This window comes from Drosophila erecta, unplaced genomic scaffold (genome assembly GCF_003286155.1).
Source record: "Drosophila erecta strain 14021-0224.00,06,07 unplaced genomic scaffold, DereRS2 tig00000000-arrow-pilon, whole genome shotgun sequence".
In the NCBI taxonomy this organism is placed as follows: Eukaryota; Metazoa; Arthropoda; class Insecta; order Diptera; family Drosophilidae; genus Drosophila; species Drosophila erecta.
Window position 1 is genome coordinate 25,050,293 of NW_020825194.1, and position 26,901 is coordinate 25,077,193.

General features: G+C 43.4%; 3 protein-coding genes across 4 annotated transcripts; all 3 read right to left on the bottom strand.

Annotated features, from left to right (window-relative positions):
• Window positions 1-1,483: 1,483 nt before the first annotated feature.
• LOC6553294 lies at window positions 1,484-4,229 on the bottom strand. The gene is made up of 9 exons (XM_001979151.3): window positions 4,152-4,229; window positions 3,424-4,099; window positions 3,200-3,369; window positions 3,001-3,144; window positions 2,735-2,944; window positions 2,503-2,679; window positions 2,145-2,443; window positions 1,943-2,088; window positions 1,484-1,892 (listed from the first exon to the last, which is right to left on the bottom strand). Exons 2-9 carry the CDS (start codon window positions 3,713-3,715, stop codon window positions 1,588-1,590), a joined length of 1,743 nt encoding a protein of 580 aa, XP_001979187.1. The 5' UTR covers window positions 3,716-4,099; window positions 4,152-4,229; the 3' UTR covers window positions 1,484-1,587.
• On the bottom strand, window positions 3,877-12,758 carry LOC6553293 (modular serine protease). The gene is made up of 4 exons (XM_026976110.1): window positions 12,512-12,758; window positions 5,397-5,676; window positions 4,152-5,219; window positions 3,877-4,099 (listed from the first exon to the last, which is right to left on the bottom strand). The coding sequence occupies exons 1-4, from the start codon at window positions 12,756-12,758 to the stop codon at window positions 3,877-3,879; spliced, it is 1,818 nt and encodes a 605-aa protein (XP_026831911.1).
• Window positions 12,759-19,743: 6,985 nt separating this feature from the next.
• LOC6553292 (ionotropic receptor 75a) lies at window positions 19,744-22,484 on the bottom strand. Of its 2 annotated transcripts, none has more exons than XM_001979149.3 (5): window positions 21,949-22,484; window positions 21,638-21,818; window positions 21,434-21,564; window positions 20,904-21,074; window positions 19,744-20,845 (listed from the first exon to the last, which is right to left on the bottom strand). In XM_001979149.3, the coding sequence occupies exons 1-5, from the start codon at window positions 22,455-22,457 to the stop codon at window positions 19,903-19,905; spliced, it is 1,935 nt and encodes a 644-aa protein (XP_001979185.2). In that variant the 5' UTR covers window positions 22,458-22,484; the 3' UTR covers window positions 19,744-19,902. The 2 variants fall into 2 exon arrangements, with proteins under 2 accessions (XP_001979185.2, XP_026836139.1); XM_026980338.1 differs by having other exon boundaries at window positions 21,638-21,830.
• Between the last annotated feature and the right edge of the window lie 4,417 nt (window positions 22,485-26,901).

The following is a 26,901-nucleotide window of genomic DNA, read 5'->3' on the forward strand; positions in this document are numbered from 1 at the left end:
GCCTTGCTGCGCTTTTAATTGCTTGCTGGCAATTTCTTTCGCCTTTTTATGGCATGTCTCGGCAGCAATTACAGCAGCAGCAGCAGCGGCAGCAACAGGAAGAGAAACAGCAGCAACATTTGCAGCAGCAACAGCAGCAGCAACTGCAGCAGCCTCCGGTGTGTCTACAAAGTTGAGATGCAGTTTTAGTTGGCTGCTGTCGGGCTGTTTTGTTTGGCTTTGTTTTATTTTGCTTTGCTTTTCTTTGTTGCCCGCTTTCGCATTCTTTGTTCTTATTTGGCTTTGTGTAATTTTGCATCATAAAACACACAAAGCACAATACAGAGACCAAGGAAGACCTCCTCCGTTGCAGCTGCATTTTGTGGTTGCTGGAAGCCGGCTTTAAAGCAGTTAAATCAAGCCCTAGGTAGGAAGGCAAGTCTATGCCTAGGGACAAAAGGTACATCCTTCTGCAATTGGTAGACGAAAACTTAAAGGAATATAGTTGATCTGAGTTCAAGAATTGCCAATTGGCAATCGGCAATTGCTATAGCTTTATAGTTTTAAAATCTAAAATACACACAAGTGTAAGTGTTGCATGTAAGTTAGTTATTTTAGTATGGATTTTTACTTGGAAAAAGTACGCATCGGTGCCTAATAGAGATAATATTGTACTCAGCATTTGTCAGGTTCGGCTGAATAGAAGGAACGTTTCACCTAATTAATGAAACATAAAATCAGAAGAAGAGAAGAGGAGGTATGTTGTTAATTTCACAACTGACCAAAGGACGACAGCTCATTTCCGCTGCCAAATGAGCCACATCCGCAGCAGGAACATAATTTTTAGGATGGAACCCGGAAACACACGCTCCAAAGTCAAAGAAACGTAGTGGGATGTCATTGGCGTGCCGGGTTTAAAAAATCTCTTCATACACCCGAGGTTACGGACAAGGCGAAAAAATTTAAATGACAAGCGACTAATGGGAATTGCGAGCAGTTTCGCCGGGCAGGTGGTGCGAAAGTTTGCCACCTCCGGCCATCCTTTGCATCGAAAATCAGCTAACAACACAACAAATGGCTTCATTTATTTGCGTCTTTTGTGCGATGTTGCACGGAACTTCCAGCCACCAGGTGGAAACCGAGGGCAGCTGAAGAAGGTGAGGTGGGTGGGTTTGAGTTTTTCGGGGAGTCTGGCTTAGATCCGGCGCTCTCCAAATCCAAAGTGTGCAAAGTTTACACTGAAAAGGTTGCCGCCTCCGACCAGTGGCAACAAGAAGCGGAAAGAAACATAAACTATTTATATGTACGAGCAAGTTGCAGCTGCACTTTGCAGTGATTGAATGCCCAACACCGACAGCCGTTAATGTGCTTGGGGTTTTTCATTGAGATAAACTTTTGGCTGGCCGGAAAAACACGGGGAAGTCGCACTTTAAAGTTTTCGCCCTATGCAAGCGGAATTTCTACGAAGATTCCCACTAGCTTCTCTAGGGATTAACTTATTTGCTAATTTTAAATAAGTAGTTTATTCATGTTGGTAAATAACATCGTGTTTCCTGCAAACAAAGCACACAAAACATTGGTTCCATTGCAGTATTATAGAACTGCTGTCTAGGTAATTTGGTTGCGATCCTCATTCACCTGATCGTTGCTTTGGAACATCTTTGAGCCAAACTTTTGTCTCCTAGCAGTCAAATCTGAGGTAACCATGCGCTTCATTTCCATCTCCTCCGCATTTACCTTAATGCAGATATCTATGAATAGGCACAGGTCCAGGTTCTTCATTTTCTTGGCCAGCTCGAAGGCCTCGGCCAGAATTTCCTTTTCCCGCTCGATCTTGCCCAGAATCGCGTGGGCCTTGCATATAACCATGAGACTCAGGAAGCTCCAAATTATACTCTTGCACTTGATGGCCTCTGTGGAATCTATTGTTATATTTTGCGGCCTTTGCTTACACTTAACTTACCCTCCAGGGCAATTCGTGCCATGGAGCAAGCTCCATCAAATGAGTTAAAATTCAGATGCTCTTGGGCCAACTCATGCAGCAGATAGGCGCGTTCGATGTGATACTCGGCAAACCGCATTCGGTTCTCCAGCCGGACCACTTGTTTCCTGAAATAAGACATTTTTCGGTAAATGTACATGTACATATTTCTGAAAAAACATACTTAAAATGCTCAGCCTTGGGATCGGTGGCACTCGATCTTGTTATACTCAGAGTACTCGATCGTTTTGTCTTCGATTTTTTCATGTCCAGATTATTATTGAGCGGTAGTCTGAAAAGTGTCAGAAGACGTTGTCTTCCCTGCAAGACAGTCATATTGCTGGGGATTTTGTACTCATTAATGCGGGCTAGACCTAGGTAGTTGTAGACCTCATTAGTGAATTCAAATTTCCACGGCATTACGCGGTTCGTCTTAATGGTGACGTAGTCGCCCATGACCTCCTCAATAAATGTAGTTAGTTTCTACGAATTAATCGAGTTCACAACACAGTTAAATGAAAACCTTGAATTTTAAGCCTCACATTTAGTTCTCCAACACGAATTAGCAGTCGAATACTGCGCAGTATCTTGAACATATTCCGCCTCGTCTGGTACTGAATGCGATATAGATTTTCCTCCCGATGCTTATTATAAAACGCCTCGTTGGGATATTTCTGTTGATGCAAGGCGTACATGGGACTTCGGGTGTGCAGCATTTTCTAAAAATTACATTAGTCACTGCTACGTTATTATCTATTATAATTCAGGTCCAACCGTAAGAGTGCGCTCCGCTTTGTAATTGCTAGCCATCAGCTTGCCCAAGAACTCGGATGACTTTTTGCAATGTTTGGGCTGCACATTGGGATCATCGCGTAGTCTCTTCAGGAAGGCCACATCCACCCAGCACTTGCTCAGATACAGCTGGTTATATATCTTAAAGTGCCTTTTTCGCCTAGCTATTTCCAGTGGCGACAAGTGGGCTTCCTAAATTTTGGATGCGTTTTTAGGTATTCAAGTGAGTATAGTCAGAGTGAAATTACCTCCTTTTCCATTATGCTAATCACGTCGCAAGTATCCTTCATCTCCTTGGATTCCTTAGCCAAACTACCCATCATGCGATTGATAAGCCGCTGTACAGACATAGTGGTATCATCCGATAATGTGTCTCGAAAGTTCTCATTTAACTGAAAAGGAGGTCCACTTAACGCCATTTTGGGATGCTTTGTACAGTGCACTTACCACATTAAGACGGTCGACAACAGGACCTCTTTGGGCGGAGCTGAACCGCTTGAGATGGCAGTGCAGATTTATTTTGGAGTCCTCCAGCCGATTGGACTCGTACAGAGCATCGCAGACTTCCAGACTGACATTGGGATTGGTTACTGCTGGCTTTCGGCTCATCAGCAGATCTGAGTACAAAAAAGGAGAGCTTAAACCATCCCACTTCCAAATGTACGACTAACCCTCTGCCTGTGAGCAATCCTTCAGAGCCTCGGTGGCAAGGCCCATGGATCTCTTCAGCTGACTTCGGCGCATCAGAGCTCTTGCATTGAACGGATTCAGGTCCAGGGCGTTGTTGAAGTAGCGCAGTCCGTTGGCGTACCGCTGCTGGCTGAAGAAGTGCATCGCCCAGTCGGAATACATGGAGCCCAGACGCTCCGGGGACCACGCATGTGCCTCCCATGGCTGCAGGTGCGGCTGCACTCCGGCACTTGGAGCCAGGTGAGCATCCGTTAAGCTCATTTGGCTGGGCATTGCGATATATCAGTTGGTTAGGGGCTTCGGGTCCCAATCAAAGAGGAAAAAAGTAAAAACAACAAGTATAAAAAGAGGTGTATTTTATGTTGACCAATTTGTGTATGTCTGACATTTTGAAGGATCAGGCTAAGGCGAAATCTTAAATGTTTAGTGCTATTTTAATTTCCTCTTTGGCTGTTGGACTCGCGTATAAGTTTTATTTTCTCGCGTATGTCATCTTCGATGCTAATGAGATAGGTAATTTTGATGCCATTTGAGGTTGTATAGGCAGTTGTGCTCGATGACTGGGCATACCACTCAGGAATAGGAGGCAGGCAAATTGGGCGCAGCAGGGTGGAAAATATAAAAGGATCAACTGTGCTGACAAGGGCATTTTGTGAGCTGTAAAAGAGAGGTTATAAACGTACAAGAATATATAAAAATTAAGTCTTACCCTTTATATATACTCTCTAAGAAGTGCACCTTATAGGGGCTCTCATCAAAGTCATTAAAAGCCACCAAGTACTCTCCACTGATAATGGCATATCGCATCACATCGACTGTATCAATGCATTGTTTCTCGACAAGAACCGAGAAAGCACTAATTATTTTTCCCAGGCATCTGAAGGAGAACTTGGACGTGGTCAAGGCATTTGTGAATAGACTCACGGTCCAAGGAGTGTCCTTTACGCCAGGCACTATTATGCCACACTCCGGAACGCATTGGAGGCGATTTTGCTTCTTCCCAAGAATCCAAACCGGAGCGGTAGCCCTTGGAAGTTCCACGCAGGTGCGAGTTTGCCAAGAAGTCTTTCCCTTCGACTTGTAACCTGTAGCGCAGGTTACGTTGGCCAAGGTTCCAATGAACAACTTGCTTGAATTGTCTGTGCAATCCCTAGTATCTCCGTTGTAATGACAGGCAGATCGAATTGAAGGATTCCGGGTAAAAATCCCTCTGCGGCACCGCGAAACGCAATCCGGCCATGGTCCTTGCCACTTTCCATTGCGGCAGAGATTAAGATCACTACCTAACAGCAGTGTGCTGTTGGAGCAACTCAATCGCACTACAGTGAAGTCTGCTATTTCTGAACCCACCCTATAGGGCAGGACATTAAAGAGGGTTTTTACCTGAAGGTGTTTCAGGTTTCCCGGTATTCTGCAGCCCGTCGACTGTTGAACAACCATTCGGATGACATCGAATAAATTGGTTGAAACCATTGGTGTGGTGCGATTTGTTCCATTTCGGGCTTCAGTTAGTGTTGCAGGCGCAAGTTTTCTAAAATTGTTTGCGCATATGGCGTACTCCTCATCCGACTTGTCCCAGCAATCAATTTCCCCATCGCATGCCTTATTTATCGCCAAGCATCCTCCATAGGCACAGCGGAATGTATTGTTGGGGCACTCGGAAATTAGGCAATTGGCAATGGTTTCATCGCTGCCATCCTGGCAGTCCTTGATGCCATCGCAAATGTACTTGTAATCCACGCAATCCGATGTTGATTGACATTTCAAGCTATTTTCTCTGACAAGAAAGAGAATTTAAAACATTTTTTGCAATCATTAAAGGCTTACACCAATCACTCAGCTGAGAAAAATATTAATACTTATTACCCGCACTGAAATCACTTTCTCTATTGAAATGTGTCAACATGCTGAACAAATATATATTGCGTATATTGAACCGGAATATCAAACTTACGGGCATTTAGGCGTTGAAACCTTTTCTTCAGCAGTCATTTGAGTTTGATTTTTGTTGCAAAGGCTTGGGGTTTCGTCTGTTCCGTCCCAACAGTCCAATTTGCCATCACAACGCTGGGTTTCCTGGTAGCAGCCACCATATGAGCACTTGTACTCCTGGCAGATCTCCTTGAAGCACTCAACGAAGCTCTCATCGCTGCCATCGTTACAATCCTTATGAGCATCACATCTACTGAAGCTAGGTATCACTTGGCCATCGCGGCATGTGAAGCCAGATTGTGCTTTAAAATAAAATTGATTTAGTTTCGCATTACAAAATTAATAATCCTAATGCGATATTTAAGAAAAACAAACCTATTTGAAGGAAGGTAAATAGCCAGCATATGATGGACAGCAAAAAATCTCGGTTAATCATTGCTGGTGGAGTTCAAGAACTAAATGAGGTCGAGAATAAGAAATTGGATCGTATATACTTATTGCCTCACAATCTCTCTTTAATTGTTATGTGTTATGTAAAAAGTGAAAGCAGGCAGAGTAATCAGTTTATTTTCCTTGTATAGTACCGAACCTAAATAAGTTATTGGCGACTTTTATATACCCCATCTTAATAGTTAATTAGTAGGGTCTTTTTATTTTATTTATAAATTGGGCTCTAATGCTTGCGGGGAAAAAAGATAAATTATAAACAGAATATAAATCAAATATAAAATATATTATTTTATGAGTTTATTATTTTATAATGTGATTTTAATGTCAGCCTTGATAAATTCAAATTCAAATTAAAAATATTTCAAATGGAATCCCAGGGGTACGAATGTACTTAATATGCGTATATAAGTATTAATAATTAATTACTATTTTAAGAAAAAAAGTATGTAGGCTGAGTTTGCGATTATTTGTAATCCCACTGCTTAAATATACTGATAAGTTCAAAAGCACACGTATGTATTATAAATCACAATCAACTGGACTGGACATTCATCTCTTTTAAAAATAAAATTTATTTGTTATCTCATTTACCCCCAGCTGCGACAAAAAAAGCTAAGATACGTTTGAAATAATTTTTTAACCATGAGCTTAAAAGCGTTTGCGACTCCAGGTCACTTCAGTTTCTCTGAAGTTTTAAATTTTTGTTCAGGTCCATGGTTTACGTTTGAGAGATCTCACAATCACCGAATAGCTTAATCGGTTTACGGCGTGGTGGAACTGCTTTTAGAGTGGATATTGATGAAACTCTTTGGTGACATGTTCGAGTGTTGAATTATAAATTAAAATCCCAATGGAAAGCGGGCTCACTGCGGGGAGTTTGATGTTCAAATGGGTGGAGACTGGGAATGAGGTTGGAACTGCTGTCTGTTTCGTGTTCTGTGCTCCGTGTGGGCTTCAACCAGAACGCCAAGCAACCCACACATCCCCGCAAACAAAATCAACTACAGGGAAAGCTAAAAACTGCATTCGGCGTGGCCGTAGCGGCGTATACGTTATGCGGATTGACTTGAGGCGAGTGGCACCTATGTAGCATCACCGTGCATTGACAAATGAGCACAAATCGCGCTGCCGGTTCGTCGTTGTTTTTATATTGCTGGGGCTCTGTCTATCCCCACTCTGTGTTTTTCCGCTTTTTTTGTGTGTCAACGGAATCAACTGGAAAGCGAAATGGCAGCGCATTTGCATTAAAGTCCCTTTGATTGGGCTTCCAGCAGGGATTTGTACACTTTTAGTTCACATCCATCCGTATGATCTTGCATTTCATGTTGGGGGATTCTCTTCAATTGAAAGTTGGATAGACTAAGCGTTCACGTTTTATCAAACGCACTTAAAGCTGGGTAACCCCGTTAAAAATGAATATACATATGTAATATGTAAGTAAATTAATATCACATATATATTTTTTGCCTCTAATCGGCGAAATTGCCGTTCCTGGCACCTTATCACAAGTTTTTTTTTTTTTTTTTTTTTTTTATTGTAGTTTATTAAGATATACAGGATAGCTATGAACCCTTTTATTACCTTATTTTCTATTGTTTCTGCCAATTGGCGCTCCGGCTATAGGGAATATTTAATATAGCTTTTTCTAGTTTGGTCTAATACTCTCATGTTGTTTTATAATTAATGTTTAGCTATTAAGCTATTGTTATCTTAGCACTAAGTCTCTTGGTTGACGTCTTTTGATCCTCTGCCTCGGTCGAGTAATGGTGAGATCATTAGCGAGACGATTCCTGTGGTTCATCAGTCTTGAGTTGTACCGACTGGAGTGGAAGTTGATTTGTTGTAGTACCGTAACTAGTTTTAGGTCCCTATGTAGCACGCTATTTCGAATGTACCACTCACAGCCTGTAATTTGTCTCGCTATTTTGTTCTGGGCCACCTGAATTTTTTTGATTTGGCTATCTCTTGCTATCCCCCAGATTTGGCAACCATATTGCCAGATGGGAGCAATGACCTGCTTGTATAGGGTGAGCTTATTTCGGGTGGAGAGTTTACTGTTGCTTCTTAGGAGCCACCAGTGCTTTGTCACAGCTGCTCTCACCCTTGTTTTGATGGCTGCTATGTGGGGAGCAAATGTGAGCCGGCGATCTAATGTTATGCCAAGATATTTGGCCGTACTACACTGCTGTACCATCTCCTCACCTAGTTGAACAGCAGGTGGTGTTTTCCTCCTTAGTGAGAAGCACACGTTAGCTGACTTTTGACCATTTATGCCAATATTCCATCTTCTTGCCCATTTCTCGTACCTGTCAGCGTACTCTTGTAGGCCGTCTGCTGCTTCATATTCGCAGGATGATCTGTAAGTAACACAGACGTCATCGGCGAAAGTGGCTAGAGTCATCCTGTCAGGGTTGGCGTCCATACTAGCATTTGGCTGCGGCATATCGTTGGTATACAGACAGTACAATAATGGACCCAGTACACTTCCTTGAGGCACTCCTGCACTGACCTCATGTATCCCTGAGGTTGCGGAGTGGAAACGTACTGCGAACTGCCTATTCGCCAAGTAGGACCGCATTAGCAAGTAATACGGTGCTGGTAGTGTCATTTTTATTTTGGCCAATAGGCCAATATGCCAGACTCGGTCGAATGCTTCCTTAATGTCCAAAAAGAGCGCATTGCAGTATTCTTTCTCATCGTAGGCTTGCAATATTTGGTCAACGATGCGGTGCAGTTGTTCTATTGAACTGTGACCTGCACGAAATCCAAATTGGTGATCAGGGATGGCTCTTCTGGATGACATTATCCCAGCAATTCGGGCAGAGATAAGTCTCTCAAAGATCTTCGAGATTGATGGGAGGAGACTGATTGGCCGGTAGGATGCTGGGTCACTCTCTGGCTTTCCGGGCTTGTGGATCATACTCACTAAGCCAAATTTCCACTGGGCAGGGAAGTAATGCAACCTCAACATAGCGTTGAAGATCAACGTTATGTAAGAGATCGCGTGAGTAGGCAGCGCCTTCAGAGTAGCGTTGCAGATGATGTCGTGGCCTGGTGCTCTTTTAGAGGATTGGCGGTTTATGATCGCTGATATCTCACATTGGTCGAACGGGAGAATCGGTGCATCCATTTGCAGCGCTTGCTCGAGGACTTCCTGCGTTTCTTGTTTTTCCTGTTGGCTGGCAAGGTTAAAGGGCTTGAACCGTTCAGCTAAGTGCCTAGCAAACACTTCCGCTTGTTCCTTGTCAGAACGACACCATGTTCCGTTCTCATTAGCTAGTGGTGCCTTCCTGGGGCACCTCCTTTTTATACTACGCGTCGCTTTCCATAGAGAATGCCTCGCTTCGCTTCCAGTACCAGTGTTGGTAAGCCTCTCGTCGAACCATGCAGCTTTATGGTCCACCAGTTTCTTACGGAGAATATGTTGAGCTCTGTTCCACTCTAATTTGTCTAGAGGGTGGCGGGACCTCATCCATCTTGTCCGAAGTCGTCTCTTTTCAGCAATTAAAATAAGAATTTCCCGTGTGAGGGGTATACCTGCTGCTACGGGTCTCTGTGTCAACGTTCGTGTAGCTGTTATGGCTGCCGATTTCACCTTTACAGCAAATAGGTTGATTGCGTCCTCAATATCTTCTTCTGAGTTGATTTCTATATCAAGATACAGAGATTGCTCTAGAAGACCGCAGAACATTTCTAAGTTGGTGTGTCTGGTTATCAATCGATCTGCTGTAGGATATGTCAATGCTGTGACATCCAGCGTTATGATAAGAGGCAGGTGATCAGAGCTGAGATCAGGAGCCGATGTTATGGAAGCATGAATATCGAGAACGCCTTTCGTTACTGCAAAATCAATGCAGCTTGGAGTTCCTCTCCTACCGTACGGATACCGAGTAGGACTGCCTGTAGCCAGCGTGTTGACTTCCGTACTAAGAATAAGATCCGCGAGAGCGCGACCTCTTTGATTGCATCTTCCTGAGCCCCAGAGCCAGTGAGATGCATTCCAGTCTCCTGCAATTATAAATTTTCGATGATTTAGCGGTAGTATGTCAGCAAATTCATTTGTTGTCCATGTGAAACGAGGAGGACAGTAAATCGCACCAAAGTCGATCACACCAAGCGCTGTGTTTATTCCTGCAGACGCTATTTGTACTTTTTCGCTGGTAACAGGGCTCAGAGGATAATGCACCAAGCTAGATTTTATAAAGATCGCAGCTCCTCCTCTAGCATTGCCAACACTTGGATCATTAGCTGGATATGCATCAAAACCATATATTTTTGGCACAAAGTTTCCTCGGCAGTGAGTCTCACTAATTAGTATGACATCGATCTTATTTTGTCGCGCAAAGCACTCAAGCTCTGGCAGCTTCGTGGAAACGCCATCGGCGTTCCACATTAGAATGCGCAGCGGCATCATATTGTTGATCGTTGCGCTTGGAGGGCAGCAAGCAAATTAAGAATTTGCCCCTGCTGCTGTGTCTGCTGTTGCTGCTGTTTGAGCATCATCATCATCATCTCCGTCTGTTTATCCTGTAACGAGCGGAGTGAATCGATATTTCCATTGAGGGTTCGCATCATGTTTTCAATGTTATTTTCAAGAGATGAGTGATATGCCGTATTTCGGGATCTCGATGCTGAACGGTTGCGGTTGTTGTCTCGTTGAGCTGCAACTCGAGATCTCGATGTCGAGCGGTTGCGGCTGTTGGTTCGTTGGTTTATGTTTGGGTTGTTCTGCTGTTCATGTTGAGAGACATGCACGCCTCCCCTAGCTGCATCTGCATAGGAGACACCTTGACGAGTGGCTACTCTTGGTCTGCTCCTAGTTTGATCATTTGTCTCGGTTTGGCTATTCACAGTAGGCCGAGCTCCAACTCCACGCTTGGGCCGAGATCGTTGCAGGAACGCCTGGTATTTGGGGCACCCTGAATAGCTTGCAGGGTGCTGTTGTCCGCAATTGTAGCACGTGCACGGTTCACTGCGCGGCCTAGTACAGTTGCTGGCAGCGTGCTCGCCAGCACATTTGACGCAAATATGCGCTTTACGACAGTATTTAGCCGTATGGCCAAACTGTTGGCATCGATGGCATTGCACAACAGCATTGCGCTTTCGGAGGGGCTCAACGATAACCCGCATATGGCAAAGTGCCTTGACTAGCAGGATCTCCTTATTATTGGCCGCGGCGGCAATATTCACGAAGAACATATTTACCGGCTTGGCTACAGGGGTGCCTGGCTCACTGCGCCTCTGGGGCAGATGGACGTCAAGCACCTTGTGTCCGAATTTTTCCAGATCCTCCTTAATCTGGCTATGAAGCGTGCTGTGGTGTAAGCCTTTAATGCAGACTTTAAACGGCCTATCTTCCTTCAGTTGGTAGCAATGGAATTCATATTTTTCCTGCTCAAGCCAACTGACAATGCTACGAAAAGTGGTAGCGTCATTTGCATAGAGTCTCATCATACCGCCAAGTGAAGCCCTAGCTTCAACTTTATTTATGTCAATTATTTTCCTGAGTTCTTGCATGAGCAGAGAGACGTTTTCAATACCTTCCATCACTATGGGCGGTGGTTTGGGCTGCGTCTTGTTGGGAGAACCTGAGGTGCCAGGAGAGTTAGCGGCCCGCTTCGCCGCAGCAATGGCAGCTTGATGACTTGTACTAGGCCTCTCACATAGCACGTCGTTGGCGTTCTCAACTTCCATGTCATCTGGGTGAAGCGCTAGCAATTCGAAACGGTTTGAGCTGCCACTATAGTTCGATTGAGGTATGGGAACGTTATCACCGTTCTTGCCGAGGTTAGCTTTTTTCCCATCAGTCTTTGGGGAGGCGCATGACTTGCGCTTTATTGTTTGAAAGCGCTGCGAGGCTTCACCTGAAGCAGGGCTTTGGTAGCGCGAGGCGGTTCCTGATGTGGACCCATTGACGCTCGAAAAAGCAGATGCCAATGAAGCTGCTGTGGCGGCAAAATCGGATACTTGTAGAGTATCATTATCTGAGGGCGCGTTGACGGCATTTCTAAGTTCCTCTCCTAGAACTGCCTTGTTCTTATTAGTAGCACTAGTAGTCGTTGACTGCGGCTTGTCAAATTGTCCGGGTTTCATCGCACGCCTAAGAGTATGCAATAATATCAATTGATCTTGGGGCAGAATAGAAACTAAAAGCTTCTATCTGATACATAGGCCAGAACTTATCTGCTGCTGGAACCAAATGGTAAGCTCCTCACAGATGTTTGTTATCACAAGTGACGTCAATACGAATAATTCATAAGATGGGATGTTCATTCTGCCCAGTGGGAAGCATTCAATCCGGAATTTACGGATAAGACCTCATATTGATAATACGCTAGATAGTCTGAGGAAATTATTTTGTGCTCACCGAAACTAATAATCAGAGGCTTACGAGATCCATTACCGCAATCCGAGTCTCAAGGCGAATAAGAAATAATGTTTTCTCAACTTTCCGCCCAACTTAGCAGCTCCAGAGGAGCACTGAGGACGGACAGTGGATAGCGGGATGGGTGTGCAAAGTTGCGCAAACCGGGCTCTTATCCAATTAAGTCATAACTCAATATGTGCTGAGAGATATGCACTTGGCCATTACTTAGGCAAAAGGCAAAAATTTGCTCTAATAACTTTTGAGTTTGCGCTTTCTTCCGTCTTCCTTGCCGGCGCTTGCCAGGAAGATAATTTTCACACCAGCGCCATGTAATTTGCCCTTCTGGGGCGAAGTTTTTGGAAGCAACAGCTTCCCATCCCAATTCCATGCCCGATCCCTCAGTTCCAGTTCCCCAGCTCCCTTTTTCCCCTTTATGGCACCAGCGAGGCGCTGCCACAACTCATTTGGCATTGACCAGGATTGGACGTTGCCGCAGTCCTCCGTGACTGGGTCTACGGGCAGTCCTGCCCCCCATCTGGATCCCCCAGCCAGCGGCTTCATCCACATCCGTATCCCTCATCCATCTGGCGTTGAGAGAGCGCGCGCATAAATTATTCATTTGTAATGTGCAGCATCTCTGGCCCTTGCTGCTGCACTGAGAAAATAAAGTAAAGTGGGGTATGTATATTATATGATCCCAAAGGGTACTCAAGGCGACTGCCGAATCGGGGATTCGTTATTTGCTATATAATAATTTGTAAGCCTTTTTAGTTTTAATTTTTGGTCAAGCCTATAGATGCGCAATGCTCACTGAATTGAAATGAAACGAGTGCCAGCACATTCTCTCTGTGGACATCCAGCTACTGGATCCAGAGTCTGGATTCCCGGGCCGAAGTTCTGTGTGCACTTTTGGCACAGGATATGACACTGACACTCAGCGCCGGCGCTCGTCCTGCGTCAACAACTTCCTTGGCTGCTGCTGGCGTTTACTTTGGTTTGTAATTTCCTTCTGGAGCTGGGGCCGTGGCTAAAAGAAACACAGCAAGAAATGGCACAGAAACCCCAAGAAGTGCACGGGAACACGACGATTGCAGCTGGACGGGTCTGGGTCTCCTCCCGAGTCCCAGAACTCATCCTTTGCTGGTTTACCGCTTTCCACCGGGGAACGGCTCCGGCTCCGGCTGCAGCAATTGCAAACTTAAAGTTTGCTCTGCTTTTTGTGTGTGTTAAAAGTTGCATTTGCGAATTGAAAAATTATTTCCAGTTGCTTATGTGTATGCAGAGTGTGTCACTTACAAGATGGTCGGACTGAAGCTCTGAACTTTGGCAGCGAAGCGAGCAGCCCGTTTCAATGACAAAATAGAAAGTTGTTGACTCGGTTTCCTTTCCAGCTCCTGAGCATACGTATTTAACCAGGACCAGCTTCCAAGTAGGCGGCACTTTTAATTACAGGCACAAACACGACCCGGTTATTTTTTAATATCATACGTTCCTCGCTTGATCTTCTTAAGCCATAAACAGTGGTGGAGCCGCACATGGAGGCGGAGGCCCATTAATTAATTAAAAATGTAATGGAAAAGCCTAATGGAGTGAGGTGTAGACTCTGGCCAAACTATGGAGCCGCAAAATGAATAGCATGCAATTCTCTTGCCTGGCTTAAGTGGTGTCACTGAGGTAGGAGCTGATTGCCACGGAATACATTCTGGAGTAGGGTAATTTGATAATAGCAAATTGTATTATATTATAAAGTTGCACGTCACTGGCAAGCACGAAATTGGTCAACCAAAAAGTTAAATTTGCTCGAAAAGTGAAGAAAGTTCTGCCAAACTAAATAATTTAATTATGCAGACCATTTGGCCATTGACAAATAGGAAACTACCTAATTATCCCATTTTTATATTGTACGCTCACCGTAATTGGTGGCTTTTCTAAGCACGCTGCTGTAAATAAAATTCATAATAGTAGGTTAAAGGAAACCAGCTTTTTCATAATATAATGATTATACCAATTGTTCTGTCTTTTTTAGCCGAATACAAAATACTGAGCACGTACTGCGTTGGTAAAATTAGTGCTTTAATTATTATTTATTTATTTTCGAATGCTTGTAATCGTCGCTTCATTAACTTTTAGCTCTTCATAATGGCAAGGATTAAAGTCATAATTTTTTAAGCACCCAGTACTTGGATTTAAAACGACTTTGTTGACTTCGCTTGACCACAAATTTGTCAACAGGCATGGCCACCACACACACACTCGCACACAGAAATCATGGCCAAAAGCCGCAGACACGCACGTGCCATGCAAAAGCGGAAACGGAAACACGCCATGTGAGCGCCTGTGTGTGGTGCTTGTTTATTGACGTTTGCACAGTCTTTGGCAATTATTTAGTTACAGCTTGTTTATTTGTGTAGACGTAGAGCGGATATAAAAGTTTGCTGGTTTAAATGTGTGCGAAAAAAAGTGATGGTTGCGAATTAGTTTGTGGCTCCTACACAAGTGCACAAAATGTTCCAGCGGATGCACATGCGACTCAAATTAATGGATGCGGATGCTGGGTGACGGCGTCATGAAATTCTTTACTGTTTTAACATAATTAAAATTCCAAGCTTATTACAGTCGGTTACATACTTCTGCCATGGCACTCATAGTTTAAACTGATTGCGGGCAGCCTCATTAAAAGGCCAACCGTGGAAGAACATTTCGCATGCACTTCAACTTGACAAGCTTTTGGCCCCCAACAATTGAATTCAAATTAGGCCAAAAACCGAAGCCCTTGTAGATTTTACATACCAATTTATTTCTTTACATTTATCAATATCTGATAACGAATATGTATCCTATTCGATAACTAAGAAAGATAAAAGAAGCATTACCAGTATTCTAATTAGATGCTGAGCTTGTAGTTACTTATTCTCTCAGTGGACTTGTCAAACCAGAGACTGTCTCTTAACTAATAACCGTATCCACTAGCCGCCTGCTTGTGACAGGACATTGCCTAATTAAAATGGCAAATCATTAGCCACAAACAAGGACTTTGCCAAAACTCGTCGCACGGTAGCACAAACAACAACATGCGAGGCAGCACCACCGCATTGAGATGCAAATTTATGCACTGCCTGGTCAAAAAACAGACCGACAGTGGTCCAAAAAACCCAAACCTCTTCGAACCCCCAAAAACGAGCCATCAAAATTATGCAGATACGCACATACGGACACATTTAGCGCAGATACATTGACACATCTGCGGAACTTTACACTGGCGTCCATGATGAATTTTCGGAACTGCGTTTTAGCCAGATTGGAAATAAATTTAAATTTGATAAACGATTCGTTGGCCAACTTTTGGCTGCGCATTTGTCGCCCAGACGATAATTGATTGGGTTGCATGATTTTCATGAAACTTTTCGAGCCAAAAGGATTTGCAACTTATGGGATAATTAATTTCCATACTATTTAGCTGGTCAATACAGCAGCTCGCTTACTTGGACGTAATAGTAAATGTACTGATTCCAGCAGTTATCTATTTAGTCATTAAGCTTAGCTTAAACATAAAAATAAAAGTTTCTGAAAATTATATTCGTCAATCAATTGCCACAAAATGCGAACAGATGACTCAATGTACCGAAAGTATAAAAGAGCTACTTAGATCACACGTTCTGCACCATTTAAATACGTTGTTCATATGGATATGAGTGTGCTGCATTTTGGGATTTTCGGAAAGGTTTAGAGGGGCCAGGATATCCCCGCGTTGAACGCGTATCTGTGCACCATGAGACCATCGACAGGCTCCGCGAGAACATCGCACTCAAGCGGCTTTTATGACATCGCCAGAGGGCCATTGAAGTCCTGCCAGTGTCCTGACATCCTGCTTGTCCATGGGCTCGTCGAGTGTCCTAGTGGCTGGCGCTCCTTCCTGTTTATAGTTGACCGACACTTGTCATACTCCGTGGCATGTTGAAATGGATGGCCCACTGCGGATGGGCGGGGAGTTGCACTTTTAAAGAGCGAGAGCCAGACGATACATAAATTCCAATGCAAAGTGCCATGTCCCACACATAGATCATGATGTCCGGCCCGCATGTGGGTTCAAGATACCACTGGTATCTGCCTGGCTTTTCTAGGCTCACTTTCCGGAGTCCTAAAAGAGTCATTCTGTGGCTTGGCAATTAAGTCAATGCTAACGATGCCGACCCAGACGCCCCATGCACACACAAGCCAGATTCAGATACAGATACAGATACAGATATAAACAGTCGCACACTCGCCACATTTGTCTCGGTGTGGAAAAATACGTAGGCAGCAATAATTAATTAGATACACAATAAATTACTCATACGCCAGTGGCAGCCCACAAGAGAAAAGAGACAAAACGTGTATACTTTTTCACAAGGCCTGGAAACGATGGAGCGAGTGGGAGTCGCTGGACTTGGAAGCAATTTATGTTGAATTTTCAACCTTTGGGAATCCATCCCAGGTTATTCATGGCAGACACTCGCAAGAGCAATCAAGCAATGCCAAAGATACAAGCTGGTTCTTCATTTAAATAGACAGCAAAAATTGCACACAACTGCGTACTACAAGTTCTTTAAAAGTCGCAATGCCAGACTTTCTTATGAACGAAATGTTTTTGGCTATAAAGTTCTTTATATCTTCAGATTTAACATTCAAATACTAATTTTAAGCTGCGACTGGTGTACGAGTATCCATAGAACAGAGTTCAATGGATTAATAGATTTAAGTCAATATTCCTAAGCGACAGCTAGCTGAAATGTTTTCGTGCGTACTTTCTGCACTTACTAAAAGGACAAACAGTAAAGAAAACCGGGAGGAAAGAGCTCGGAAATCACTATACAATGAAAGAAACTGAGGGCGAAATAAAATCCGGCACGGATTGCTTGGGCTGGGGAAATACGACAACAGAAAGGGAGGCAACTGTAACGGCAACAAGAACTATAATTTCCTAAAGGACTTAATTATTTTATAATAAGCACATGACGCCAGAGAGGAGCGGTGCGCAGAGGTATTAGCCCGTCTGCAGGACTGCGGCGGAAAGGACGAAAGGAAGCCTCAGAAATGCAGCGCAAAAGTTGCAAAAGTTTTTCTCCACTCGACAATCGGTCAAAAAAGTGGAAGGAGGGAGGTATACTGCCAGAGGGGCGGTGGAAACCACAAGCATAAATAGTGAAAATATAACAGATTGTTGTTTTCGTTTTGCACGCTTTTCCAGCAACTCTGCAGCTTTGCTTTTTAAATAAGTTTATGGCCGAGTGAATCTGAGCAATTAATATTGATTTGCAAAAGTTGTTGCGGCTCCCTATTCAGCTTTTGGTTACGCTTCTTGGCCAGGGCCAAGATTGAACGCGGCTGCCATAAAGAAATAAAAATAAACAAGTCCCCTAAATAGACTCCTATGCAAATATAAAAGCAACAGAAGCTCCAAAAGATTGGAAGCGGCCGAAGTAAGCCCAAACTTAAATTAATTCCGTCAGTCTATTAGCTGGAAATTAAAGTTGGCTTTGTCTTATTTAATTAGCTCTTCAGTCATATCTCGATTAAAGCCGATTTGCATAAGCTTCAATCTTCCGTCGCTGAGGCGACGAAATTTCCATTCGAGGGCACTTGCCATAGCATTAGGCCTGCATAAATTTGCATTACGCATACGCCCAGTGTGCCAGCGTCCTGCGGCAAACACGGACAAACATTTAAACACTTCAAAAACAATATAAATTCATTCAGAGCACGGTCGGCATATCCCCACCATAACCATAAGCAATAAAACACACCGACCACCACGCAGACATCGGATAGGCCAGACCAACAATGCCGACAACTATGCCAACAACCATGCATAAATAAAGACCAATGCCAAACAATTGATACTTTGGCCGAAGGAACAGAGCGAACGGCCATCGAACAATTTGTACGAATTTATACGTCGAGAGCAGAGGAGGTGGCCCAGACAGCGCACAACTAAACATTGAAACAAACAATCCGAAATTTCCGGGCAGCTATACTCAGTCAGTGCTGCCACAATCGTATTTACCCCAAAATTCCTGGTGATTTTTCCTTCCTAAGGGAAATATGCAAGAATTCACTATATTTAATGTGGCTTTCTTGCTATATAATATACATTTCCCCCGAACCTTTTTAAGGTGGCAAGCTGGCATCACTCACAGCCGTATCTTCGGTTTGGGCCCAGTTCCTAACCCAACCTCTGCAAATTCATTTGAATTGCAAAACAAACACGAGAGCGTCGACGACATCAGCCTATAGGACTATATATATATACTCGTTGGACGGGAGTCCAGCTAAACGGGCTTAATCATGTTGTAAATTTGCATAATTTGACGTGAATGTGAGCGTGTGTGCGTATCGGAAGGAGCATCGATGTCCCTGGAAGACAGTCAGATATAATGCACCTTTGCTATATGGCTTGAAATATTTGACAGCCATCAAAGGCTATTTTCGAAATAGAAATTTGAATGGAAATTAAATCCACCTTATATTAACTTAGAAATTAATTCAATACCTTGGGCTTTCCGGAGTATCTAGGCCGCAGAAAATGTGTAAAATCCTTCTTCACTTGGTTTATCTCCAAACGAGTATCTAGTTAACATTTTCAAGTTGTAATATCTGTGACTTCAAAATGTAAACAACATGCAAGCAATTTGACCAGTTCGATTTCGCATTATTTTGTATGTATAATACATATTTTCTGTTGCGTTTAATTTTGCTGTCCTGTATAAATAATGCAAATTTCAGGTCTGCCTACAATCGCTTGGTAAAACACTAGTGGCAATTGCATGGAAAAACCATCTCAGAATATCAGCACATGCATGTGCTAAATTGCAATTTAATTGTGGTAATTAGCTGCGGTAGCCAGAGCTTTGTGATTTTCCTGCTGGTTCTTCTTGTAAATAACAGATTTAAGCAAGTTGAATGTCCAACTTTCTCCGCACTCGTGCGGATTTGCAGCCGTGCCGACCCATTGCACAATCTCATTTTGAACTGTCATATAAATGTGATTATATCGACCCACCGAGTGCCATTCGAAGCGCCCTTTTTCCGCAGCTGTGTCTGTCAGACATTATGACAACTTAATTGAAGGTTATGCAGGACATGCAGGCAGGATACGCGCACTCAATGCAGGACACTGACCACCCATCCAATTGCACGAAGTGTGATTACACAATTAGATGGCGCTTTAGTGTGACAATCCGCTGGCCATTTTAAAAGGCTACACGGATCGGACATTGACTGATACTGAAGGTTAAAAAAGCAATTCCATAAATTGTAAAATCACCCATACCCTTAGCCCCCGCGAGTTGTCGGAATCGCTACCTCTTGCGCGCTAAATGGATTCTTTGTCAGGAAACTAACAGTTGCCCCCTTAAAAGCTTGTCAGTTAATAGAAAACAAGTGACACCGCCTCCGGCCAGCTTCATAATTAAGTCTAAATGAACACCACGACCCCAGCCAAGGAACTGGACAAAACGAGCGGAAGGGCGCAGGGCGGAGTCCAGTGGAGTACATGCAAGTGTTTGCAGTTTAATGGAATTTTTAATTTCTGCCCCGCGCTGGGAATAGCTGACATTATTACAAATTTTTTACTATTATTAAAAATGCAGCAAACATTAAAAGCGACGCAAATTTGTAGCCGAAAGTCGTGACGGGGCAGCTGGAGCTGGGCTGGTAAGGGCAAGATGATTACTTAAGTGGACATGGTTCCCAACCTCCTTCGAAAGTCCGGTAGCCAGTGCAGCAGGAGTTCCAGCAGAAAGACCAGCGCACTGGCCAGCATGGCGAGCACCAGGGCAAAAAGTGCCGGGGCAAAGTGCTCCAGGTCAACCTCTGCCAGCGAGGTCTTGAACAGGCTGCAATCCGGTCGTCGCACCATCCACTTCTTGTCGTTGTACTGTAAAAGGCCAGTAGCCCGAAGGTGGAGCAGTGCATGGGCCAGGTGCTCTCTCCAGGGAGAACCCTTGGGCATCACGGATCCCGAGTCGTACGGCAGGTTGAACATGACCTCCTGCAGGTCGCAGAACTCCGCCTCATCCATTCGCAGTTCCAGGAGCAACCTGTACATGCGATCGATGGCTGTGTGGAATGCGAAGCGTCCTTGGATTATCCGCTCAGCTCCCTGCTGCAAGCTCAGGATATTGTGCTCCCCGGACCTGCATATTTTCTTCCCGTACACATCCCTTACCAGCTGATTGCTTGTGTTTGTGAATATCGGAAAGTTGTAGGATATGTTTTCCATCCCAATGGCAAGATTGCTGTCGTACAGGGCCTGCAGGTTGACAATGCTCCTCGCACCTTCGGAAAGCAGAGAGCCCACTATAAAGGCGCCGTAGAACTGCATCAGCATGAAGCTGAAAATACAACTGAGGCTGATCAGCAGTCGAGTGGAAAAGAGGCGAAAGATCTCGGTGGCAGGACCCTGTTGCAGATAGGTCTCCAGCATGGTGAACCAGACGAAGGACCACCGGTTCTCCATGAGCGAGAGCTCTCTCTCCTGCTTCATGTGGCACAGTAAAAGAACAGTGCTTCCAGTGACCAAAACCAAGACACACCACCACACCTGGTTGCTCAACGGCTCGAAGAATATGTTCCTGATGTGGCTGCGACGTGGGTGCCGAAAGAGAAAGTGGATGCTGCGGAGGAGAAATCGCTGGGCGGCTGAGCAAGTCAAGTTCAGTGTGATTTACTCACTTCTGGGTGTGCAGGACCGCCGAGTACTGCACGTAGGGTTGTCTGTCCAGCACAAAGCGGATGGGACACACGGCCAAGTCCGCCGCGCGACTCGTCACCTGACCCATCACACCTGACCAACTGCCGTTCTCCAGCAGCTCGCCCCACTTGTCCGTTAGGCTGATGGCCAAGCTGCACTGGAAAAAGGGGGGATATTCTGATCATAATCATTCCAAGTTGTATCAACGTATACTGATCATAATCATTCCAAGTTGTATCAACGTATTGTATATTTGGTATTACGGTTCAAGTCCTACTTTTGTATAAAAAGATGTCATTAACTAAATAAAAATGATAATCACTTAAGCTTTTAAGATTTCACAATGTGAATTCGTTAGTATTGATAAAACTGATATATATACTATTCTATATACTCGTAGAATATAATAAATAGTCAAATAAACTGCATAAGGTAATCACTTTTTCAGTTCAAACCAAACTCTTTTCGTTAAGTGAACCCCGGTTAATTAGAGCTAGATCCACGGACACACCTGAGATTGAACATGCGCTCAACGAGTTGGAACAACTGATAGGTCTTCCGCTGCATAGGGTCCAATTGCTGGAACTGCTTATCGTCGGCCAGGTACTCCATGTCACCGAGTCCAGGAGGCTTCTCTGTCAACTGGGAGATTTGGATGAAAGTGGTAAGTGGAAGGGGTGTTCTGTGTTCGAGACAAGGGCATATTGCCACCCACCACAGTACTGCCTATTAAAGTGACATTGAGAAAGTTGCGCCGCCGAATCACCCAGGTGGTTTTAAAATTTTCAAACAATTGCCAACCACCTGAATGAGACCATGATCCCTTCTTTTCAATTATCAATGGTGTGAAAGCCCGCCGACCGATTCTGTATACGTCATAGAGAAGCAAGGACGCGCTGAAAGTATTACTGTGGATAATATTACTCACGTCAAAAGTGTGTACTTAGAACAACTTGCTAACTTTCCAAAAATATGAACATTATTTTAACGCACACACATCCTGCTTAAAGTATAGCTCTGCCTTACTTGTCTGCTCCCCTCAAGGCCACTGTGACGTCCGCATCGATGCCCATTTCGTAGCCACTTAAGAGCTGGTCAATCAGCTGCTCAGCTGGCAGAGATTCGCGGCCAGAACCGAGAATAAACCACGCCAGCGAGTTGTTAAAGTATCCGGCTTCGGAGGCCACCCCGAACACCTGACGCCTCACAAGGACATGCTCGAAATTCAGCACCAGGACCGCCGTGCGCGGAGCCCCGTAGAACATAAGATCCTCGAAATTCACCGACATTTCTGGCCGGTAAAATTGCACACGATAGTTGGCCAACAATTTCTGGTGGCATTCAATTTTCCAGTCGCCGTCAGCATCATCGCCCGGGACCACCAGGACCTGGCTCAAGTGCTGCGAACGCAAAAAGTCCTCGAAGGCTGCCAGCTCAAGGAAATTGGTATTTATGCTTTCAATTTGCAGCACGCGTAAAAATGCTGTTAAAATTATTAAAGGCCAAGAAATAACTTTCACTTGCAACTTAATCATTTTATATGGCCACTTTAGCACCGACTTCTTTGGGGACTTGTGTTTGCTTTGTGCGGGCCTTTGGCGTTTTTATAGGTTTTCATTTTCCCCTGCATGTGCATAATTTATTCACATTAATCATATCGGTGTGCCCTGGACTCATGCAAATTGTGCGGCTGACAAGAAAATTATTGTGAGGATGCATAATAACGTTTACTTTTAAGGGAATGCGACTATTGTGCAAGTGCGGCACGAAATAATTAATGGTAATCAAACAATTAACTTGCGAAGAATGGCGCACTTTTAAAGGGTACCAGAATATTTATTAAAATATTATAATTGGAGTAGTGTTGCGTAATACTGCAGGAAATTGTAGGCCTAATGGGTTTGAAAATGAAAATAGTGTCAGAATTGTGCAAAGTTGCGAATGACCAACCTTGGTTCACTTGGTTTTTTGATCCTGATCAGGAATATATAAATACTTTATATGGTCGGCAACGGTTCCTTCTCTTAGAGTAACTACGAGTACAAACGGGTTTAATAAAAGGTATAAATATATTTTTGTGATATTAGACACACCGCTAAAACCAGTTTTAGTTGAAAGTGCGTTCTCCGAAATAAGTTTCTGTTAAAATATGGATTTATGTTAAAGGAAGCCGTAGGAGAAAAGTGCTAGAAGTTCAAATTTCCATACCAGGTGATTCTATTATGTTAAAGCCTTACATAGTGTTTTCAGTAAGAAGGTTGCAATATTATTGATCAGTATCCTTCTGCCCATTTCTATGCACAGTCTACTTTCTATTGCACGTAGTATACAAGTCGGAGCGAACCAGTTTATCATATTGCTGACACAAAATCTACCTTCATTGTGTTTGATCATCGCTAAGCTAACACGAGTGATTTACCCCTTTTTTTTGCAACCTACAGCTGCACCCAGCGTTACGAAAGCTTTATTAAATAGAAGTTCAATTCAACATTTATGGAGGAGTGGCAGATAATCAGTGCATTTTTATGGAAAGAGTAAATGGAGTTTCCCACTAAAACTAGTAGCCATTGTCCCCAGCCAGTCGCCACATCGATCAGCTCCATCGACACCGCAGTGGCCCGATTTAGGTGCACCTAGCAAAAAGTGGGCTCCTGCTGGCATATACCAAAAATCCAATAACTAGACGCAACATTAAGCAGGACAAAGCTGGTGGCATTAGCGTGACATTATCCGACTGCAGCCAAGAAGCTACGAGAAACGACAAAAACGCGTGTTAGCATCCACGAAAACGGAGCCAAGGACCTTAGCATGTGTCCTCGGAGAAGGGTCCTGTGTGGAGTTGGAGGGGCAGGGCGGCTGTGTGGGAAAGTGTGGCACAGAAAATGTTGCGAAACTTGAAAGCAAATCCTGCAGCTTGCAACTTAATTTCATGGCACGCGGCATACAACTCGCAGGCAACTTCATTCGGGCAATTTGCTTCACGACAGCTTGCCACGTGCCAAACGGGGAGAGGGAGGAGATAAGATGGCCGAAATGGAGGCGAGATAGAGTCCTGCAAGGACTTTAAGACTGCTCCGAAATTAAAAGGAATTACATTCAATTTGTTGACATTTTTGCGGATGCTCGCGGATGCTCGCGGATGCATCCCCGAATGCGACTCGCGGATACGGATGCGAGTGCAGCTTCCCCTTTTGTCTTTGGCATCCTTTTGTGCTCCCTGCTTAGCTGACTTTCAACGGTAATGACAAAAACATTTTGCGCAAGGCCACATGCAAATGAGCAGCAGAAAACTGAAACAGCGGCAGGAAGAACAAGGCCATTCAAATGTATTCATTGCGAACAGGGGAAATTCTCTGGCATTTTATCGCAAGATTTTCATCGAATACGCGAGTTGCTTGCTAAAAAATCTTTACAGCTCGGAAATTCTGTCCTCACACATGCAGGGAATGACAAAGAAAAAGTGCGCATACGCCCTGTTGCAAGCTGAACGTTTAAAATTTCTTGTTATTCTTTGGTGCTTATGCTTTCCACTGCTCTTGCTTCTGACATCTCCCAACAGCTACAAGTTTTGCATTTATAAATATGTTTTTCCAGATTCAAGTGGCAAAATTTATTAAAATACTTCACATGAAAATATTATGTGTGCTCTTACCATTCTACAATCTCTGTAAACAAGCTGCAGGTGTATTCATACCCGTTATTCGTAGAGTAAAAGGGTATACTAGATTCGTTAAAAGGGGATTTAACAGAAAGAAAAACTTCTCAAAAATGCTGCATTAAATTAATTTTTTTTTTAATTTTTTTGATGTTTCGATATTGTAGAGTTTCAAAAAATTATGAAATGTTCCAAGGCTGAAGATCTAAACTCCATAACTCAACTTATTTTATACCTCTAAATGTTTCCAGCGCAATTCTCTAAAAATCTGCATTTAAATTTATAACATTTTATTAAATTTAATGTTTTTGTAATTTTTCTGATGTGTGACCTTGTAGAAATTAAAAAAAAAGCTGAAGTTCTAAAATCCATAACTCAACTGATCTTAATCGGATTTTTAAGTGGCATATCTCTTAATGTTTCTGGCGCAATACTCTAAAAAAAATTTGCATTAAAATGTAGACATTTTTTAAATTTAATGTTTGTAAAAAGTTTGTTACAGGCAGAAGGAAACGTTTCCGACCATATAAAGTATATATGTATATTATTGATCAGGATCAAGAGCCGAGTCGAACTGGCAATGTTCGTCTGTCCGTAATCAGTTTTAAATCAATATATAAAATTTATAAAATATTACAAAAAACATTTGGATAGGTAAACTGCATATATTGTTTGTTTATTATCAGTAATAGCCACGTAGAGCGTTAAAAAAAATCTTTTACAGCCTGTTGAAAGCTGTTATTTTTGACCGAAATAATTATGTTGCATCTTTTTTGAAATAGTCCAAATAAAACAGCTTCCAAGCATGTACTTAATTTTTTCAATTATTTTAATGCTCTTACTCATTACAAAGCAACGCGAAGAAGAAGCACAGAATAAACAACAAAACATTTTAATTAATTTGGCTCCCGAAACGGGGGTGTTATTATTATTATTAAATGTGATTCTTTAAAGAAAAATTATAAATTCTTCGTTGCCGGTATTACTTTTGTTGATGATTATTTTTACGTTTCAACTGCGGGGGATTTTAATTGTAGGTAAGTATTCTGGCGAACGGGAAAACTTGTCCATGGGCCAAATAAAAGCAGCCAACGAAAAAGGAAGAGGAAAATCCCCTTCAGCCATGGGACGAAGCTCGTTATAAGTCCCTCGAAATGACGACAACAATATGCGACTCATACTTTTTGGCCTGGGGCGGTGGGTATAATGAATATAATTTGAGTACATTTTTTAATTTCTTTAGGTTTTTATATATAATGTTTCCACATTTATTTTCAATGAGCCTATACTTGCGTTTCGCAGAAAAAACTAATTTTATGTAATATGCACAAGACTGTTCAGGCTAACCAAGTTTCTTCTAGGATGTTTTATCAATACTATTAAACATTATTTTTATGATCAGAAAAGGATTTAATAGATTATGCCTGAGTTTTTCGCATATTTTTTCCCGAATGAGAGTTTCATCCATTGTTAGTTTCCACACTCATAGCCGTTTAATGTTAGCGCCAACGGTTTTATTTGCCAACAGCAATGGGCGAAAATTCTCCTTGCAGCTGGGACTGGGCCGCATAAAGTCAACTCATTATGAAATTACTGCTAGAAACTAAGCTCCGCCAAAGAGGAAAGAAAGGCTGGGACGAGAATGACTGGCAGCGGAAAGCCGGCAAGGAAAACAAATTAAATTTAATCGATTTGTGAAAAGCTGCCAGACAACAACTATGTAGTGCAGGCGGGCGAAGTCCGGGTTCGGGTCCGGGTCCGGATGGGTTGCATGCTAAATTAAGTGAGGGCGTGTCCGCACTCCAGACTGCGGACTACTCCACTGCGGACAGTGGACAGCGGACAGTGGATCCGGATTCAGTCGCAGTCCACTCTAAGCGCATTCTAAACAAATTAAAATTCAATTAAAAAGATGAAATGCCATTTCAGGGCAGGAAAATGCAGAGCTACGCTTTCTGGCCGAGTCTCTTGGTCCCGGTAAAGTGTAGTCAACTTCATTTAACTTAGCGGCAAGACGTTAATGATTGCACCGTAAATAATTATAGTCTTTTAATTTCAGCTTGAGAGCACAGCACGTAGAGGTATACCATATATAGAAGACATTACCCATGATTACTCTCTGTGTAAAACAATAGCCGCTGCATTTGCCAGCATTAATGCCTCGTTCGTCACTCGAGTGGGACTTGAGCATCATTTCCAATTACGGGTCCTCAATGCAGACGGCTTAGTGGCTGTCTTCGACCAAGAACGGGCGCTGATGATTTTTGGCTGTCGCCTCATCAGTGCTAGTCCCTTTGGCTGGTCAGGGTCATCGTTGTGCCAGC